General features: G+C 41.3%; 2 protein-coding genes across 2 annotated transcripts; both read left to right on the forward strand.

Moving 5' to 3' along the window:
• The first annotated feature begins 200 nt into the window (after positions 1 to 200).
• Positions 201 to 5,087, forward strand: LOC117533076 (cytochrome P450 2K1-like). The gene is made up of 9 exons (XM_034196703.1): positions 201 to 566; positions 712 to 874; positions 998 to 1,147; positions 1,227 to 1,387; positions 1,580 to 1,759; positions 2,154 to 2,295; positions 2,403 to 2,587; positions 3,923 to 4,064; positions 4,147 to 5,087. Exons 1-9 carry the CDS (start codon positions 360 to 362, stop codon positions 4,332 to 4,334), a joined length of 1,518 nt encoding a protein of 505 aa, XP_034052594.1. The 5' UTR covers positions 201 to 359; the 3' UTR covers positions 4,335 to 5,087.
• A 4,241-nt stretch (positions 5,088 to 9,328) lies between these two features.
• Positions 9,329 to 18,137, forward strand: LOC117533077 (cytochrome P450 2K1-like). Its single transcript, XM_034196704.1, has 11 exons — positions 9,329 to 9,573; positions 9,694 to 9,856; positions 9,940 to 10,089; positions 10,183 to 10,334; positions 10,932 to 11,056; positions 11,324 to 11,378; positions 11,816 to 11,957; positions 12,057 to 12,241; positions 12,388 to 12,529; positions 12,603 to 12,673; positions 18,021 to 18,137. Exons 1-11 carry the CDS (start codon positions 9,367 to 9,369, stop codon positions 18,135 to 18,137), a joined length of 1,509 nt encoding a protein of 502 aa, XP_034052595.1. The 5' UTR covers positions 9,329 to 9,366.
• Positions 18,138 to 18,931: the final 794 nt, after the last annotated feature.

Here is an 18,931-nt window from a genome sequence, read left to right on the forward strand (position 1 = left end):
CTCTTTCTAAAAAGGTATATTGCAAGTTAGTTAGCTGATGCTTTTATCCAAAGCAACTTACATACATTTCTTTAAAAAAATGTATCTTTAATATATATATATTTTTTTATGCATGCTTCTTAGTTAATATTAAGCTGTCTTTCGCTCTTTTCTGCTGTAACAAATGTAAATATCATAGACATGCCTGCTAAATGAGTAATGTAATGTTTGTGTCCTGCCCAATGGCACTGGATTTGTTGGCTGCAGGGAGTGGGATTGCCCTTTGACCATCAGGTTAATAGATAATTACATTGAACAGCCTGGGCTGTGTCCATACCATAAGCTCCAAAAGAAACAAGGAAGCTTTTTCTTTTGAAATCATGGGGCTATTGGATCTGTTTCTCCAGTCTTTCAGTTCCATCTCCCTGTTTGGAGCTCTGGTTGTCCTGCTGCTCGTCTACATTCTCTCCTCCTCCAGCTTCAGTTCCCAGGATGAAGGGAAGGGACCTCCAGGTCCAAAACCACTTCCCCTACTTGGGAACCTGCTGCAGCTCGACCTCAAGAGACCCTACCACACATTTATGGAGGTGAGGAAATTATTGAACTAACGTTCATTTCTTTAGGGGTGTTATGTTATATGTGCTCTGCAGATATCACATTGTTGGTCTTCTGGTTCATTTTTATTAAAAAAATAAAAATGTATATGATGATGCCCTTGTTTTTGTTTTTTAGCTTTCCAAGAAATATGGATCCGTTTTCACAGTGCATTTGGGACCCCAAAAAGTGGTGATCCTGGCTGGATACAAAACTGTGAAGGAAGCACTTGTCAACTATGCAGATGAGTTTGGTGACAGATATGCAATGCAAATAACAAAAGAAACTAGTGGAGGCCATGGTAAGGAACATTTTTAGTAACGTTTTATTGTTTTTGGTGCTGGATAACAGCAAATCAGGACGCAATCCACAATTGAAAACATTGAGCAAACATGGTCTGGCCATAACATTGGTTTTATTTTAGGAATTGCATGGTCCAACGGTGAATCATGGAGAGAGATGAGGCGCTTTACCTTGACTAGCCTCAGAGACTTTGGAATGGGCAAGAGGGCTAGTGAGGACAAAATCATTGAGGAATGCACCTACCTCATTGACGTGTTAAAGAAATGTAAAGGTAAGTGTCTTATTAAAACCAACTGCATGATAAGCAACAGGTTAAAGTTTGTGGTTTTTATTTGTTTTACTTTTTACAGGAGAAGCTTTTGATACAACTCAACCCATATACCAGGCGGTGGCTAATATGATCTGCTCAATTGTTTATGGCAGCAGATTTGAATATGATGATGCAGAGTTTACATCACTGGTACATCGAGCAACCAGAAATATTGAACTCCTGGGCTCCCCGTCAATACAGGTGCCATTTATGCCGCTGTGTTTATTGTATCTTTGTAACTCTGGCACAACAATTTTCTGTGGGATAAAAAAAGTCCTATCTTATTTCATTTATTATTTTTGATCAAGCTTAGACTTTGAGATTTGATTTTAATATACATAGAGGAATGTGGGGCAACTGATTTGAAGGTTGTTGTTGTTTGTTTTTTTAAAGGTGTTTAACATGTTCCCATGGATCGGTAAATGGATTGCTGATCGAAAGGAACTTCACGCGATAATTGTTGAGAGCAAGAAACAGAATCAGCAGTTGTTTAGTCGTTTGAAAGAGACCCTCAATCCACAGATGTGCAGAGGATTTGTGGACGCCTTTCTACTCCGAAAGCAAAATCTTGAGGTTGGGAAGCATTTCATTACTTACCCCGTCTACACCTTTTCCGTGACCAGTTGAGTTGTTAGTGACAAAGGAGGAAATGCAATTAGTTCTAACAGTTAATCACCAGCAGTAATAGCAATTTTAGAAATCAGCAATTGCTTTCTGACTATAGAGATCCAAGCCAACATGTCCATAAGATGATATGGACAAGCAGTGATTCAAATTGATTAACATTCTGACATTTTGAGATGTAATTTACAATAGAGATGACTACATCAGTACTAGTCAGCCCTTTGATTAAATAATAAAAGGCTTGCCAAACTATACCTCAACAAAACAAAAAATGCCCTCCTATGTAACACGTCAAGGGTTTGGTTCAGATTTGTTTGAATACCTGACTTATCTTTACTTGCAGGAATCCGGAATCACAGACAGTCACTTCCATGATAAAAACCTTATACAGACGGTTCTTAACCTCTTTACTGCTGGCACTGACACAACAGCAACTACACTGAGATGGGCACTACTATATATGGCCAAGAATCCAAAAATACAAGGTAAGGAGCTTAGAATCCTCACAATTTTCAAAAACAGTCCAGGAAACAATATGTGCTCACCAACTAAAGAAAATAATCTTAATGGACATAAAAATATGGTCTTCCAGAACAGGTCCAGGAGGAGCTAAGCAAGGTTAAAGGAGGTCGTCAAGTGCAGGTTGAGGACAGGCAACACCTGCACTTCACAAATGCCGTCATCCACGAAATCCAGCGAGTGGCTAACATCGTCCCCATGGCACTTCCTCACAAAATGAGCCAAGACATCACTTTCCAGGGTCACTTCATTAAGAAGGTTGGATAAAATAAAACACCAAAAGAACCCAAGACAGGGGTAGACATTAAGGGTCGGTGGAATTGTATTATCACTGGCCCCACCATTGTAACCACTGGCCCGGAGCATTCGTCCAAAAAAAATCGACTAATAATGAAGAAAATGAACACATTTGTTGCAATAGTAATGTATGCACAAACTACATTACTACTTGTACTACAACATTTGAATCATCAGTTCTTCCTCATTTTCCTCAATTGTTCATATTTGGTTTATTAAAATAATGATATTGTGGTCATTGTTAAAAAATGTCTGCTATTATGAGTATTATTATTTGTATAATGCGCTTTCTGCCTTCCTGTCATTAGGAGTTAGTAATGTAATGTAATAGATTAGAACCTTCATTATCCGCTGGGACATTTCCCTATAGCCAATACCTTTATATTCTCTACTCTTCACTTACTTGTCAGCATAGGTCGGCATTGATGTACAGAGCTGACAATAGACCTTGTTTATATTGGCATCATATAGAGCGGTGCAGTGACGCGTCCTAAAACCAGGAAGTAAGCTGATAGTTTCCTCGACAAAAAAGCAATGGGATTTCTCCACAGGGTTTTGGAAAATAGCTGTAAATAAGGTCTGTGGAAAACAAACCTGTTTGATAAATGCACGTTTTGTTCAGCCGGATAATCTCCACATGTCTACCCTACTTTTATAATTTTCGAATCATAAATCTAATTGATAGATTATAAAAGGGTTTTAGGAATGCGTCACTGCACCACTAGAAATCAACTCCATCGATCAAGCTGGCTGAAACGTTCTCTCCCTCTTCTTCTCATGCTCCCTGTCACTCTCCTTGAACTCCTCCGGTAACTTTCTTTTATTTGAAGATAGTTTTTTGCTTGGCCGGTTACCGGTGGTATTAAAAACATTTTGGCGAATGGTTAGGTGGCGCGATAGTCTGTAGTGAACGAGCGCGTTCCCCCTCATAGGAGTCTGCTCGCGCTGCGCTCCGCAGCAAACAGCTGTTTGCTTTTCACCCAACAACGACAACCGACTCACGAAACGCTATGTTTTAGCGTTAGTAAACGAAACAATTTAACTAAATTGCTGGTCAAAATAGCAATACCACAGGACACATTTTTTTTAAAGCAATATTTTTAGTGGCCCGAGCGGGCAAGTGGAAAGTACGTTATGCTGGCCCGGGGTGTCTAAATAGTGCTTCCGGGCCAGCGGGCCATTTATAATGTCGAGCCCTGCAAGATGACTTGGAAGAATGATTCCTACATAATTCAAAATGGGGGTGTTGAGTTAAGTGGCTTGTCACTAAATAAAAATACTGTATATTGTCCACAGGGGACCACAGTGTATCCTCTCTTGACATCCGTCCTGTGTGATGAGACTGAGTGGGAACACCCCAGCAGCTTTTATCCTGCTCACTTCCTGGACAAAGATGGGAAGTTTGTCAAGCGAGATGCCTTCTTGCCTTTTTCAGCAGGTTTGTGAATTTAGCCATCACTCCTCAATATTCACTTATTTTGCAGATGAGTTGAAAATATTCCTTTTGTTTTCCCTCACAGGTCGCAGGCAGTGTCCTGGGGAGAGTCTGGCCAGAATGGAGATTTTCCTCTTCTTTACCAGCCTCTTGCAGCACTTTCGTTTCACTCCTCCTCCAGGAGTTTCAGAGAATGAATTGGATCTGACTCCAATAGTGAGCTTTGCCATTAGCCCGTCGCCTCATAAACTGTGTGCTGTTCCTGTTGTGTGAGCTTTACAATGCTGCTAACAGTCAATGGAGCGAGTTGGTTCAAGATTGAAGATTTTGAGTTGTACATCATTATATTAAATGTAGTGATAAAGTAAGCCAAGATTAGATTTTCAATATCAATGATGTAATTTAAAGTAATAGAGACGTATTTCTATTTAGTTGCTAAATGTCACTACTTTGAGCAGTTTCACCCAGATTATCATTTTCTTTATTACTAATAAAACTCACTGATATGCTCCTTTTACTATCCCATTATGACAAATAGACTTCAATGCTAACAACAATGTGTAATAGTGAAGTTAAAGCTTAACAGTATGCCGAATGTACAACTTAACCTTGATATGTTTCAGGTCCAATGTAATGATTTGCAAACTGCCCTATAACTGGATTTACTACATTTCAAAAGGAACTCTCCTGGATTATGATCACAGTTGCATACGGTCTCCTCTGTGAAAGTCCAATGTTTGTTTAACCAACCTATGCAAACGACCTCCCTACGGAGACAGCACTTACTTTGATTAAAACACTGTTTGTGAAAATCAAAAACAGATGTTATCCGGGACAAAACAAGCGTCCTTTAAAATGAGTTTAAAAGGAGCGGTTTTGTTTATATGGAACATTATTTTTAGCAGAGCAGGCAGCTTCAATTAAAATTGCTATTACTGTAGAATGCAGAACATCATGCTGAATCTGTGCATTTGTGAATGCTGTATCTCATACAGAAGATTGACAATAAAGTTGATTTTGACTTGATGCTAGAGGCTTCTCTGTCCCAGTTTAACATTAACTTTGGCTATCTGGATATTTTTGTGTTGGTCCATTTTGAAGCCTTGGTTAAAAATAAACCCTGACCTGGCAGAGCTCAGCAGGGCGTTATCATTTATATGTTGATCTTTGTTCGCTGGATGTGTGGATAAGTAACTGCTTGCTAACACAGTAGCATAACAACTTTGAAAGTTTATCATATTGGAGGTTTGTTGCTAAATTCTGCCACCTGGTGGGCTGAAGAAATTAAATCATGCACCTGACAGTCTTAGAGCTAATCATTGTACTACGTAGCCGTTTACTCACCTTCTGTATTGGATGTAGTTGATGAGAACAGCAGCAATGACGAACAGCACTACCAACCCCCTAATGATGATGAAGGTCTCATCAAGAGGGGGATCTGTGGTTGAAGTCAGGTGTGTAGTCAGCCTCTATCGGCACATTGTGCTCATCAACAAACTGGCAGGTGTATCTCCTGTTGGTGCGAATCTAACGCTTTAGTTCCTGGTTCATCTACCCAGCGGATGCTGCTCCGTTGACAAGGATCAAGACCTGTGTGTCTCAACATGGAGCACTTTAATGCGACTTCACTGTCTCTCCTGCATCATGTGGAGATGGAGAGACTGAAACAAGATATGTAATCGCTTAAAACGTGGTTTAACAACATGTTAGTCATCTTCCAGGATGATCCTGGCAAGTTTCTTTCCTTCTTCTGTCATCAATGTTTTTCTTTGTTTGAAGGTGAACTGAACCAAATGGAATCAAGACCTCTCTGTGTTTTTCAAGAAAAAACAAGGAAAACAAAGAAAAAATTATAACCAACCACTGGAGATTATGCCCGTCCACTCCATCTACACTTGCTTCCTCAAACTTGATGGTGTGACGGAGACTTTCGTTAATCGCCCTCAAAATGTGCCAAAAGTAGAATTCCCATTTGATCATATCAATGACTGTTCATGGAAATTACTCACTTGTCAGAACACTTAGGTATGGACAGATATCCTGATTAGAGTGTGTCCGCTGCCGACAGGTTTAGTGACTAACATCCTCTGCAGTGACGTTGGTCATGACCAAAGAGCAGTTAGTGTTCAAACTTAGACTGGCAGCTCGGGGAGGCTCTTCTGAACATTTCCGTTCTCTAACACAGTCAAAGATTCTGATAGATCTTGGTTGTAAAACCCAACGGTTGAGCATGAGGTTTCAGGGGATGATGAGGTGTCACAGTGTAGAATGGCATCTTGTCCAACTCTTCTATAGACAGAAGTGCATTTTCCATTAATGCCTGATAGAAAATAAATAAGACATCACGTGTGAAATAATCTGCAAGAAGATGTCCATTTTTTTTGTTATGGAACTTTGGGAACTATTCATGTCTTACCTCCACTGTTGAATCTATACTAAAGAATCACACAGTTGATCATAATAACAAGTTTGACACAGATCTGTACATATTATGTAATTCTCTGAGTGTAATATATGTTGTACTCTATGTATAAACTGACTTCATGCATTTAAAATATATTTGAATATTCTATCACATTACTGATTGTAAAAAAAAATACTTTTGTGTCTTGTCTCACACAACATTTGGCTTATTTTCAAAGCTTATTAAAAGGTGCCTCTAAAACAGGAAATTATGGCTGGTTCCTGTTATTAATTACAACTAAAGTTTAAATAAGGAAAAAAAAGAGACTTACCTTGAAACTGAAGTACCAAAATGAGAGTACATTCAAGTAAAATGTTGCGTCCATTCTGTCAGACGTTTATTCTCTGCTACAAATATGCGATGATGCCGTTTCCTCTCAGTGGATACTGTTATGAGTATGGAGAATAAACCTATGTGTGTGTTTCCACATTGCATGTGTTCATTCATAGTCCATATTTACAGCGTGCTACACATGAAAATGCCTAAAACTTTGACTTGAATGTCTTGTTTATTAATCAACTAATGGACAGTGTTTCAATTCAGTTCATGTAAGCCTTACACACACATTCCTCTTTTGAGCGTCTAGTGATTATGGCCTGCATGTCTCTCTGTTCTAACTCAGCTGTCAGCTTCTTAGCAGTTTAGACAAACATCAAATTCATAATGTAGAGACTAGTTGGACAAAATAATGCTTAACAACTGTTCCATTACTGTGTGAACTGTATGAGATATCGTTCTCCCGCTAGCTGCTGGGTGCAGGTGAAAGTAGGGCCACAGTTCTGTTCACATCGCTGACATTTGTCACAGGTAAATCTTGCAGGAAAAAAACGTGAAACCAAAGCCGTTTTCCTGTTTATGTTGTTTAGGTCAAAAAACGGATAACAAGAAGACCTAATTAAAAAAAACGGTCTGATTTTGGTTTTTGATAACAACTTCATTCAATTTTCCGTTTTGTAATGAAGAATTAAGAAAAGCAGTCCGGTGGACCGGAAGTTAAAGAACATATTTCAAAATAAAAGACAGGAGGATATAATGGCAATGCTGTAAAAGACCCAGAAGTCTGACGACCATTGGCCCCCCTGCTTCCGGCACCCATGCTGACGCGGATACGTTTATTTCTGCATTCACATGCAGATATGCGTTTATAGAGATTAATACAAGTATAACTTGTATTAATTACAAGTTAATTTGCATAACTTTATTTTGCTGACTTCCGGTTTGTACTGTGTCGGCAAATCCAGTGTCCAGCTTGTCGCTGTGTGACAACCATTGAACAACGTCATGTTTGTTGCAAGATTTACCTGTGACAAATGTCAGCGATGTGAACAGAACTGTCGCCCTACTTTCACCGTTTTTGATTTAAAACGAAATATGGCTGGTATTTTTGTTTTTTTGGTTCAAACGAAAAATCAAACTAACAAAACGTACAGACTTTTTTTTATTAGGTTTTCTCGTTATCCGTCTTTTGATTCAGACAACACAAACAGGAAAACGGCTTTGGTTTTCCGTTTTAAATCAATTACGAAAAAACGAAAAAAGGCTGGTATTTTCGTTTTTTGGCTTTTGGTTCAAACGAAAAATCAAACTAACAAAACGTACACAGACCCAGAAAGCTAGTTGTGTCACCCTGAATATGTGGCTTTTAAATCTAGTTCACAGTTCATGACCTTGCTAATGTTTCTGACTTTGAGAGTGAAAGTTGATTGCATCGGTTCTTTCAGCACAACATTTGTTTGCTAAAAAGTAAGAAAGTTGGTTCAAGTTGTTCCTTTCAAAGTACTTTAAATTACATATTAACTTAGGCAATAGGGAAAATGGATAAAGGTAAAATGAGACAACATATTGGACACTGTTGTGGAAATATTTTCCAAGGCCCATAACTTTGACCCAGTGTATCAGTTCAAACTGTCCTGACTGAGCACAGGCACCTGTAACCTTGGCTGCTGTGCTCTCAGTGTTTTGTCTCCCTGTTCCTGCCTGTTGGCGTCAGCTGATAGAGGTGTTATCATTCTATCTTGTTATGCAGCATATTGATGATGCTCTCTGAACTAGCTAAATACATGGGTCTGGGGTAGAGTTCTTCAGAATTGACGTGGCAACTCTACCGTGAAGTCAGAACCTCTGACTCTTGGACTTGTGATGTGAATCCTCCGGCCGTTAACTCCAAATAAACCATCATGTGTTTGACATCAAAGCTACTGCTCTTCCCGTGTCTCCTTCCTGAGTCGGTGACTCCCACTGCATAGCTACACAGAAGTTTCCTCTACAGACACCATGATCTGAAAGAAGCTGATGAGCTGTTAATGGTTTACTACTTTTTTGTATTCCTAAATTCCATTTAAGACAAAGTTTGAATAGAGCCCGAAAAGCTCCAAGAGAAACAATTTGAAGGCTTTATTGCAAGCTATAAATATTTGCCTCTCTTCTATTGATGATCACACAGGAGGGATATGTTTCCTCAACATTTTTTAGGTCCATATTTTTTACAAGTTAAAAAACCTAAAAAGGCTTGGAGTCAAGTTGGCCAGGACTGAGAGGGCATTGAGCACATTTTATCATGTTCATTTTATGTGAACCCGGTTGTTAAAAGAATAATATGACGTTAAACATGAAATGGCATCCTTTTGACCATAAGGAGATTATCATCATTAATGTTCAAACATAACCACACACACAAACTTACAAACAACACACAAACATTATGTAACAACTAATTATTCTGCAGATCTTGTCCCTCCCTTGTCCATTCTCTACTTAAAGCCTCCAAAGACTTACCTCTTCATCCAAACACCCACATAGCAAACAAGTTAGAGTTGGACTTCAGAAGACTTGATTAACGTCATGGGAATATTAGATATTTTTCTCCAGGCCTGGAGCACTAGCTCCCTGTTGATGGCTCTAGTTGTCCTGATGTGCTTCTACATCTTATTTTCTTCCAGCTTCAGCTCCCAGGATGAAGGAAAGGAACCACCAGGTCCAAAACCACTTCCCTTCCTTGGGAACCTGCTGCAGCTTGACCTGAGGAGACCCTACCACACATTAATGGAGGTGAAGCAGTGCCGGAAGACAAGTTATTGTAGGGTCTGTTTTACAGCTATCTTATCTTGTGTGCTTTTTATTGTGCACGTTTTATATAAAATACATATCATGACCTTATTCTGTTCTTAGCTTTCCAGAAAATATGGATCAGTGTTTACCATCTATATGGGAACAAATAAAGTGGTGGTCCTGGCAGGTTACAAGACGGTGAAGGAGGCACTTGTTAACCATGCTCAAGAGTTTGGAGACAGAGACCCATTTCTAATTTTTCAGGAATATAATCAAGGGCATGGTGAGGAAAACATTTATAATTTAATTAAACCTACATCCTTCAGTTTTTTATTCAACATATTTTTCTGAAACACTTTAACTCAGGCATTACATGGGCCAATGGTGAATCATGGAAAGAGATGAGACGCTTTACCTTGACTAACCTCAAAGACTTTGGAATGGGAAAGAAGGCCTGCGAGGACAAAATCATTGAGGAATGTAACCAGCTTATTGGAGTGCTAAAGCAATTCAAAGGTAAAGGTCTTATTATTAAAATGTAATATCTGATCAACTTTTTCTGGGAAAATAGATATGACTTTAATATGTGTTCCTGTTTCCCTGTCACAGGAGAAGCTTTTGATAAGACCACACCAATATTTTGTGCAGTCTGTAACATTATTTGCTCGGGCATCAGATTTGAATATGATGATCCAGAGTTTAGGTCTCTGCTGGAGGATATGAGCAGACGTGGTCGACTTTTGGGCACCATTTCAATCCAGGTATGATTATATTTTCCGAAGACCTTGAATGTGAGTATAGTGTGAGTATATGAATAGCAAACAAATTATAATTACATAATTAAACTTGACAAGTTTAGTAAAAAAGAACATTTACCGTTTATTGTCTGCTATCGGGGGTGGGGCAGGAACAGTTTATAATAGACCTGTATATCTTTAACATATAACCAATGTGTTTGTGTTTTTATTGTTCACAGAGGCACAAAAGTGTAAATCAGAAATTGTCTGCAAGAGCAAGAGGTTCTTCATTGATGTAACGACTTAATTTTAGATGCATTTCATCTTCACTGGGGGAGCAAGCCCCCTCTGTAGTCGCTGAAATCAAGAAGGAAAAATCTTGCTTTTTGATAATTACATTTTTCAATGTAAATGAAATACCATTGAACTTAAGCTGGTCTTCAATTTGTCAATCTTAAATCTTTCTTATGTGCTGTCTGAGGTTAGGGCCCCTCATGTAAGGTAATTAATCTAATACAGCCCGCTGTTTTTGGCAGAGGTACAATCAGAGACAACTTCCAGCTGTAAGAGATTGCTTTTGGAAAGGAGATTGTTACAATTTATATTTATATTCTTTGGCAGGTGTACAACATGTTCCCAAGGTTCTTCAAATGGATTGGGAACAGGAAGCTTTTCTTCAGATTGGGTGTTGCCAGTAGAAAACAGAACCTAAAGATTATCAGTCATTTGAAAGAGACCCACATACCACAGATGTGGTTTTACACACGGCATCTATTGCACGTATGTCCGTCCTGGGAGAGGGATCCCTCCTCTGTTGCTCTCCCTGAGGTTTCTCCCATTTTTCCCTTTAAACTGTGGGTTTTCTTTGGAAGTTTTTCCTTGTACGATGTGAGGGTCTAAGGACAGAGGGTGTCATATTGTCGTACTGATATTTTGTACAAACTGTAAAGTCCACTGAGACAAATGTAACATTTGTGATATTGAGCTATATAAATAAACATTGATTGATTGATTGAGATGTGCAGAGGATTTGTGGACGCCTTTCTGCTCAGGAATCAAAATCTTGAGGTTGGGAAACATATACAAAATAGATATGTTGGTCAAAGTAGATGGGGATATTAGGAACTTGTGTAAATATTTTGCTGAAAAGAAAAGTAGAAAAGTATTACAGCAGAATGCCAGTATTGGTCATGTATTTGCTTTTGTTTGTTGGAGTGGTTAAGAACAAGATGAGTGACATTGTGTCAGGGATGAGCGAAGCAGGCAGGACCCAAACGCAGATTTCTCAGAAAAAACACCTTTATTTATTAAAAAAAATAGAAGAATCACTTTACTTTTCATAATGGGCAATGGATATCCAAAGTTGCAAATTGGTTCAAAACTGACGGTTAACATACTGTACTCTACATTTATGACAGTAATTGCAAAATTGATTAACTGCAAAGAAATACATATTTGTGATCAGAATTGTTTGAATAAAAGCAGTGATATGTGTTTACTTGAAGACATCTGGGATTACCAACAGTCACTTTCACGATGACAACCTTATGGCAACAGTCTTGAATCTCTTTGCTGCTGGCACTGACACAACATCAAATACACTGAGATGGGCACTTCTGCTTGTGACCAAGTATCCAGAAATACAAGGTAAGAAGCTTAATATATCCACATCCTTCAGACCAAGCAAAAAAACATGAAGTTCAAGCCGAATTGTCATCATAAAAATAGAAGCTCTTCATTATTTAGACCAGGTCCAAGAGGAGCTGAGCAGAGTGATAGGACCTCGTCAAGTACAAATTCAGGACAGAAAGAACCTGCACTTCGTCAATGCTGTCCTCCATGAGATACAGAGATTGGCTAACATTGCCCCAATATCGCTTCCTCGCAAAACTAGCCAAGATGTGACCTTTCAAGGTCAATTCATTAAGAAGGTACAACTGAATTAAACACCTAATTTTCCTTTATACTAATCTTCATGTCTTAAAATGAATGTTATATGCAGGAAATGTTGTTTTTGCTTTAAGACATTTTAAATGTATCACGTCATATAAAAACATATTTTCAACTCTGCATACAGGGGACCACAGTGTTTCCTTTGTTGACGTCTGTCCTGTATGATGAGAGTGAATGGGAGAACCCACACAGCTTTTATCCTGCTCACTTCCTTGACAAAGATGGACGGTTTGTGAAGCGAGATGCCTTCATGCCTTTCTTTGCAGGTTTGTGAGCTTAGGCAACACTTCTTGTTCACTTTGTATTAACTGGCAGACTAACCTTCACACTCTCTAACAGGTCTCAGAGCTTGTCCCGGAGAAAGTTTGGCCAAGATGGAGCTCTTCCTCTTTTTCACCAGCCTCATGAAAGCTTTAGCGCAAGTTCAATAAGGAAGACCTAACTCGAGTCACTCACACGTCACTCTATGGCTCCCTTCCCCCCTCATTAAATACGAGGGCGTCACCCCTCAGCAGCCAATCGCTGCACATGCTAAATGCCTTAAATGCCTGCTCTTCCTCCCTGTCAATTGTCATTGCAGATGATCACACGCAATGGTAGTTGCAATGCAATACTGCTTCTCGTGAGAAAAACCGTAAGAAACAACTAGCTCAAGATGTCCAACTCGGACAATTCGGAACACGAACCTTCTCTGGAAGTCTCCGATCCCGGTTCGGCTCCCCACAGCGGCTTATCAACAGAGGAAGACTTCCTCATCGCCCGGCTCCTGCAGCAGGGCTTTCCCACAGCCCCAGGCCTCACTCTCTCTCAGCGGCGATAGCTCTCGGACCAGGTCTCCAGCGTAGCTCCCCAGTCCGGGGCAGCAGCTCCAGCCAGCTTCCCAGAGAGCAGGACGAGGCCGCAGCCGCGGAGGTAAAAAAGGGCAGGAAGTCGAGCCCTCCAGGATCCCGTCCCCCTCCAAAAAATCCACCCCTTCTCAGGCTCGCCAGTCCGGGAGCGTCACACACCCCTATGGAGAGTAGCGCGGCCGGCTCCCTGCAATCCCTGGCTAGCTCCATGATAGCTATCGATGCTCGCCTCCAGGCTCTGGAAGACTCCGCCACAGGAGCTTCAACTTCCGTTGCACTCAGGTACTAGTTTTAACGAAAACGTTTGCACTCGACCCTTACACAGGGTTGGGTTGTAACGGAATACATGTAACGGTGTTACGTAATCGGAAGAAAAAGAAAGAAAAGAAAAAAAAGAAAAAAAATCAGTATATTCAGCTGGCGTTACATTTGAAAAACGAGTAAACTGAGTGCAGTTACTTTCGTAAACCTGAAGTGAATACTTATTGGAATTATTGGTGGAAAGTTTCCTCACAATGTAATATTCATTACCGGCAGAACCGTGTGCACAGCGCTGCAGCGTATCTGCGAGCGAGAGATGCAGCGTGTCCGTGAGGCCCCGCCCCGCACGCAGATGAGAGAGAGAGAGAGTTCTCTTTCAAAACATATTGGAAGGTAGAAACGGAGATGTTTAGATAAAACGTGGAAGATAACGTTTATGTAGCATTTATTTATTGTCGAAATGATGACATTCATAACGGGATCAAATCTAACTGAATGGCCTGCTGCTGCCGAATGCATGGGGCAAGTAACTGGGAAAAGTTTTAAAAGTGATTACATCGTTTCAGATAATAAATAATAATGATAATGTATTCTATTTAGGGGCGCCTTTCAAAGCACCCAAGGACACCTTAAAATGCATAAACTTTTCCAAGGAAAGGTTTTAAGACAGTACAAAGAATGCAGTCTGGGTGAGTTTTTCTTTTTATGTGCGGTGCAGATGAGAGAGCTGTCAAGAATGACACTAAAATGTTGTGTTCGTGCTCTTCATAAGCCATTAAAACAGTAAAATACGTGTCTCCCGTTCACCAAAACATACCCATCTGTTATGGAAAAGAAAGTATTCTAAAGAGAAACAAAAAAGAAGAGGAAAGAAGAGGAAAAGATAGAAAGAAGAGGAAAAGGAGAAAAGAAGAGGAAAGGAAGTATTCTAAAAGTAATCTGCCACCGGTACCGGCGGGATCGTGGTTAGTTTCCGATGCGCAGAAGAAAAATCTGGGCCACCCTATATTTTTACAGGCCCACCCTAAAGTAAATGTCTGCCTACGCTACTGGTCCGCACAGCAGCAACAACCAATCACATGAATCTCTTGCCCCCGACACACAAAGCAATAGCAATGTTAAAACTAAGTAAACTGGAAAAAAAAATAAAAAATCCCCAACAGGCGAAAACCTACCAGTTTCACCCACTGTCTCTGCCTCCTCCCTCCATGCCTCGCTCCTCTGGTTTGTATCCCGGTAGATGAACAGAGACTGATCATACAGCACCGGGTGATTCACTACCGCCATAATGAATTTTCCCTCACATTTTTGGAATATGAGGAATTACCTGCGTAGTCTCTCCCAACATACACACGGTCTGATTGGCTAGCGCTTGTACCGGCAGATTTGCATAAACGGGATTTCATTGGCTGACGCTTCTGCCGAGGCGCCAAAAGTTGAACATTGCTCAACTTTTTGAAGCGAGCAACGCCAGCAAACGCTCCACGTCGCTTCCCAAAATACAGTTCTACTAAAAGTGACGTCACCCCATTCAAAGTGAATGGGCAGAAGCGTTTGGAAGCTGTAACGCACGCCACCGTGTGGACGGGCCGTCACAGTGGCTCTGCGCCAGAAACATCAACAAATAAATAAATAACTAAATAAAAAATAAAAAATACAAATAAAAACATTCTGGAATATCACCCCTCCACTCCCATTAACATCCCTCAGCTAGCAGCTGCGCTATCTACAGATTCCGTGTTTGTTGACTATCTCCCGTCAGGGCTCTCCCAAGGCTTCAGGGTAGGGGTCCTCCCATCTCCCACAGTGACTTTCGTAGCAAGAAACTTACAGTCAGCCGCTAAAGAACCCAACATAGTTTCCCAGCTCATCGACAAAGAACTTCTCAAAGGATATATAATCGGTCCTTTTAGCTCCTCCCCCTTCTCAGTGTTCCGTTCAAATCCCATCGGAATAGCCACACGTAAATAAAAGGCTGATTTTCGATCTGTCCGCTCCCTGCTCCGGCCCATTCTGCAGCGTCAATAGCATCATCCCTCCAGATCAGTTCTCCCTTCACCATGCCTCAGTGGATAATGCAATAAAGATGATCAAGTTCACAGGGCACGGAGCTCGGCTCTCCAAAGCGGACATTACCGATGCCTTCAAATCATCCCCATTCATCCGTCTCAGTGGAACTTGTTCGGTATTAAGTGGGAGTCCAAACTCTATCTTCGCGTTCGCCTGACCTTCGGGTGCAGAAGCAGCCCCTGCATCTTCAATTCCTTCTCGGAAGCGCTCTATTGGATCCTGCTGAACATCGTCAGAATCCCCTCCGTCCTTCACCTACCGGACGACTTCCTCCCCATAAACCCGCCACAGGACAGCTCAGGGATCTCACTGGCCAAGCTTAAACACTGCTTCAGGAGTGAGGTGTCCCTCTCTCCAAAGAGAAAACGTTAGGTCCCGTCACACGCTTAGAGTTCTTAGGCATCATCCTCGACTCCATAGACATGAAGGCGTCTCTCCCCTCAGACAAATCGCAGCGCATCCAGGACATCACCAAGTCATACTGCGAGCAACAAGTTATCACAAAACAACTGTCGCTCTCCCTTCTCGTACACCTCAACTTCGCCATGCACATCATCCCCCAGGGACGCTCGTTCATCTCCCGCCTCCTGGACGCAGCATCAGCGGTCGACAACCTCCATGACTGCGTTTTCTTAGACGAAGGCTGCCGCTCAGACCTTCGGTTCTGGTCCCTCCTGCTCGCCCACTGGAACGGAATTACTTTATTTTACGATGGCCTCGTGCGTTCCTCTGACTCAATGAGGTCTTCACGGATGCCGCCCATCCATGGGTTTTGGGGGGTTTCTTCCAGGGAGAGTGGTTCGCAGGGTCATGGCCCCGTCAATTTCTACCTCAAGCAAGTTCTCACTAAATCCAGCCTATCACCCATATCATACCCGGGGCATTCCTTCAGGATAGGTGCAGCCACCTCTGCTGCTAATCAAGGTCTCTCTACCTCATCCCTACAACAACTAGGACGGTGGTCCTCCTCCGCCTTCACAACCTTCATTCGTCCGGACATCAGCGCCGTACGGGCTTCCCAAAGATCTCTCAGACCCTAACTATGATAGTTATACATATAACTGTTGGTGGCTCAAACACATTCACAAGTATACATGTCTCACTAAGGTTCCCGATATTCAAAACTGCATTCCTGTCCTAATTCCGCGGGCCCCGCCCACAGGGAATAATGTCTCGTCTCACGCTGCAACCACATGTAACGGGCTTCATCTCCGGCACACAGGTATTTCATTCTCAGGCCTTGCTCAAACGTATCAGTGTAAAATGTATTTCCTGCAGTCCGCGTGGACTCGGGCCACCGTACACTCCGGTGTCAGTTACAAAACAAAGGAAATAAAGAAAGAGTAAAGAAAAAGATATATATAGCCTGCGAAGTCAGGCGTGGCGGAAGGCCACCGTACACTTCGGTGTCAGTTACAAAACAAAGGAAAGAGAAAGAAAAATATATATATATATATATATATATATATAGCCTGCGAAGTCAGGCGTGGCGGAAGGCCACCGTACACTTCGGTGCCAGTTACAAAACAAAGGAAAAAGAAATGAAGAGTAAAGAAAAAGATATATATATATATATATATATAGCCTGCGAAGTCAGGCGTGGCGGAAGGCCACCGTACACTTCGGTGTCGTAGCGGAAGGCTACCGTACACTTCGGTGTCGTGGACGTTGGGCCACCGTTACAAAACGAAACCGCTCGCTCCTCGGCGTAGTCAAGCCCTGCTGGCCAGGCATGCGACCCGCAGGTCGTTGTCAGGTAAGACCGGCACTGATTTCGGCAGTCAGAGTCTCAGCATGACCAGTAAGCTCCGGCAGTGATTCCGGCACAGTGTCGCTCATATACGTGTTAATCTATTATCTCTCCTTCCCAGATCACCAGTCACCCCACAAGGTAAGCAACTCAGTTCATCTCAGTATTCATACTTCACTGGTTTTGGGGATTTCATCGGAGCGGTGCTTTCCCTCCTGAATGATTATCCTGCAAACCGGGGCCTAATCGCCAAACACCATTACATTCTCCCGTTGTATTATCATGGCAATCATTTCATTCATATGACGTGTAAACAATAAATATGTAATTCTTACATCACGTCTCTCCGGTTTGAAATGAAAGCTTTAGCGCAAGTTCAATAAGGAAGACCTAACTCGAGTCACTCACACGTCACTCTATGGCTCCCTTCCCCCCTCATTAAATACGAGGGCGTCACCCCTCAGCAGCCAATCGCTGCACATGCTAAATGCCTTAAATGCCTGCTCTTCCTCCCTGTCAGTTGTCATTGCAGATGATCACACGCAACCCGCCTCCACCCCTCTCGCCTCCTGTCTCCTTCAGAACAAAACTAAACCTTCCTCCTTCAGACCGGTCTCACCTACTCATCACCACCACCAGTGTCTAGACCCCGGGGATTTCATCGGAGCGGTGCTTTCCCTCCTGAATGATTATCCTGCAAACCGGGGCCTAATCGCCAAACACCATTACATTCTCCTGTTGTATTATCATGGCAATCATTTCATTCATATGACGTGTAAACAATAAATATGTAATTCTTACATCACGTCTCTCCGGTTTGAACTGCAGTACTTTAGATTCACCCCTGCTCCAGGAGTTTCAGAGGACTTACTCGATCTGACTCCATGCATGCGCCTAACCTTCGACCCAGTACCGCATAAACTGTGTGCTGCACCTCGAATATGAGGAGTTTACCAGGAGGGACAAAGTTCAACACAACTGAAATATTTGGGATGATGAATATTGATTGGATGTGAGAAGTGCTTATGTGCAAGCAATCAAAAATGATTATATAGTTATTACTGGTTATTTATGCAGAGCACAATCATTCTAAATATATTACATAATGTCTTCCTTGTAACTTGAAATGTAAAATACGAATGAATGTAACTATTTTATCTTGAAGTTTTACATTTTCCAAGTTGAGTAACACAGCAATAAAGTTATAAACTTTAAGGAACTCTCCTCATCAAAAACGCTTCAAAATCAATACGACAAATCTTCCTGCAGCAACCCTATCCACCAAAGATAATGTGATTTTTAAAGGGATATACAATTAAAACCAGTCTGACCAAAGTAGAGGGTTCCCCAATGTCTTCATATGTCACTGTACATTTATCGTCCTCTCCAACATTATGTATCTGTGAAACAAAATTGAACAAATGTGTCCACCTATCGTCAAAATAAAACATTTCATAATGTATTTTTTTATTTTAAACATTACAATATCGCAAATAAAAGCATTTATTTCTCGCTTTTGTTCCCTGAAATAAAAACTTTAACTTTAAGTAACTGGAATGATTCTGACTAGTTCTTATCCTAATGTTGACAAGACAACCATTGCTAGAGACACAAATAAACAATAATTAACCTCCACAAACCTGGAACAAAACTTAATCTTGTAAATATATATAACATTTTAGCTGTAGCTTTCCTGGTCTATACAATCCCTATTGGCTACAGAGGTTTCCACTAGGTGC

Source organism: Gymnodraco acuticeps, unplaced genomic scaffold, assembly GCF_902827175.1.
Source record: "Gymnodraco acuticeps unplaced genomic scaffold, fGymAcu1.1, whole genome shotgun sequence".
NCBI classification, from domain to species: domain Eukaryota; kingdom Metazoa; phylum Chordata; class Actinopteri; order Perciformes; family Bathydraconidae; genus Gymnodraco; species Gymnodraco acuticeps.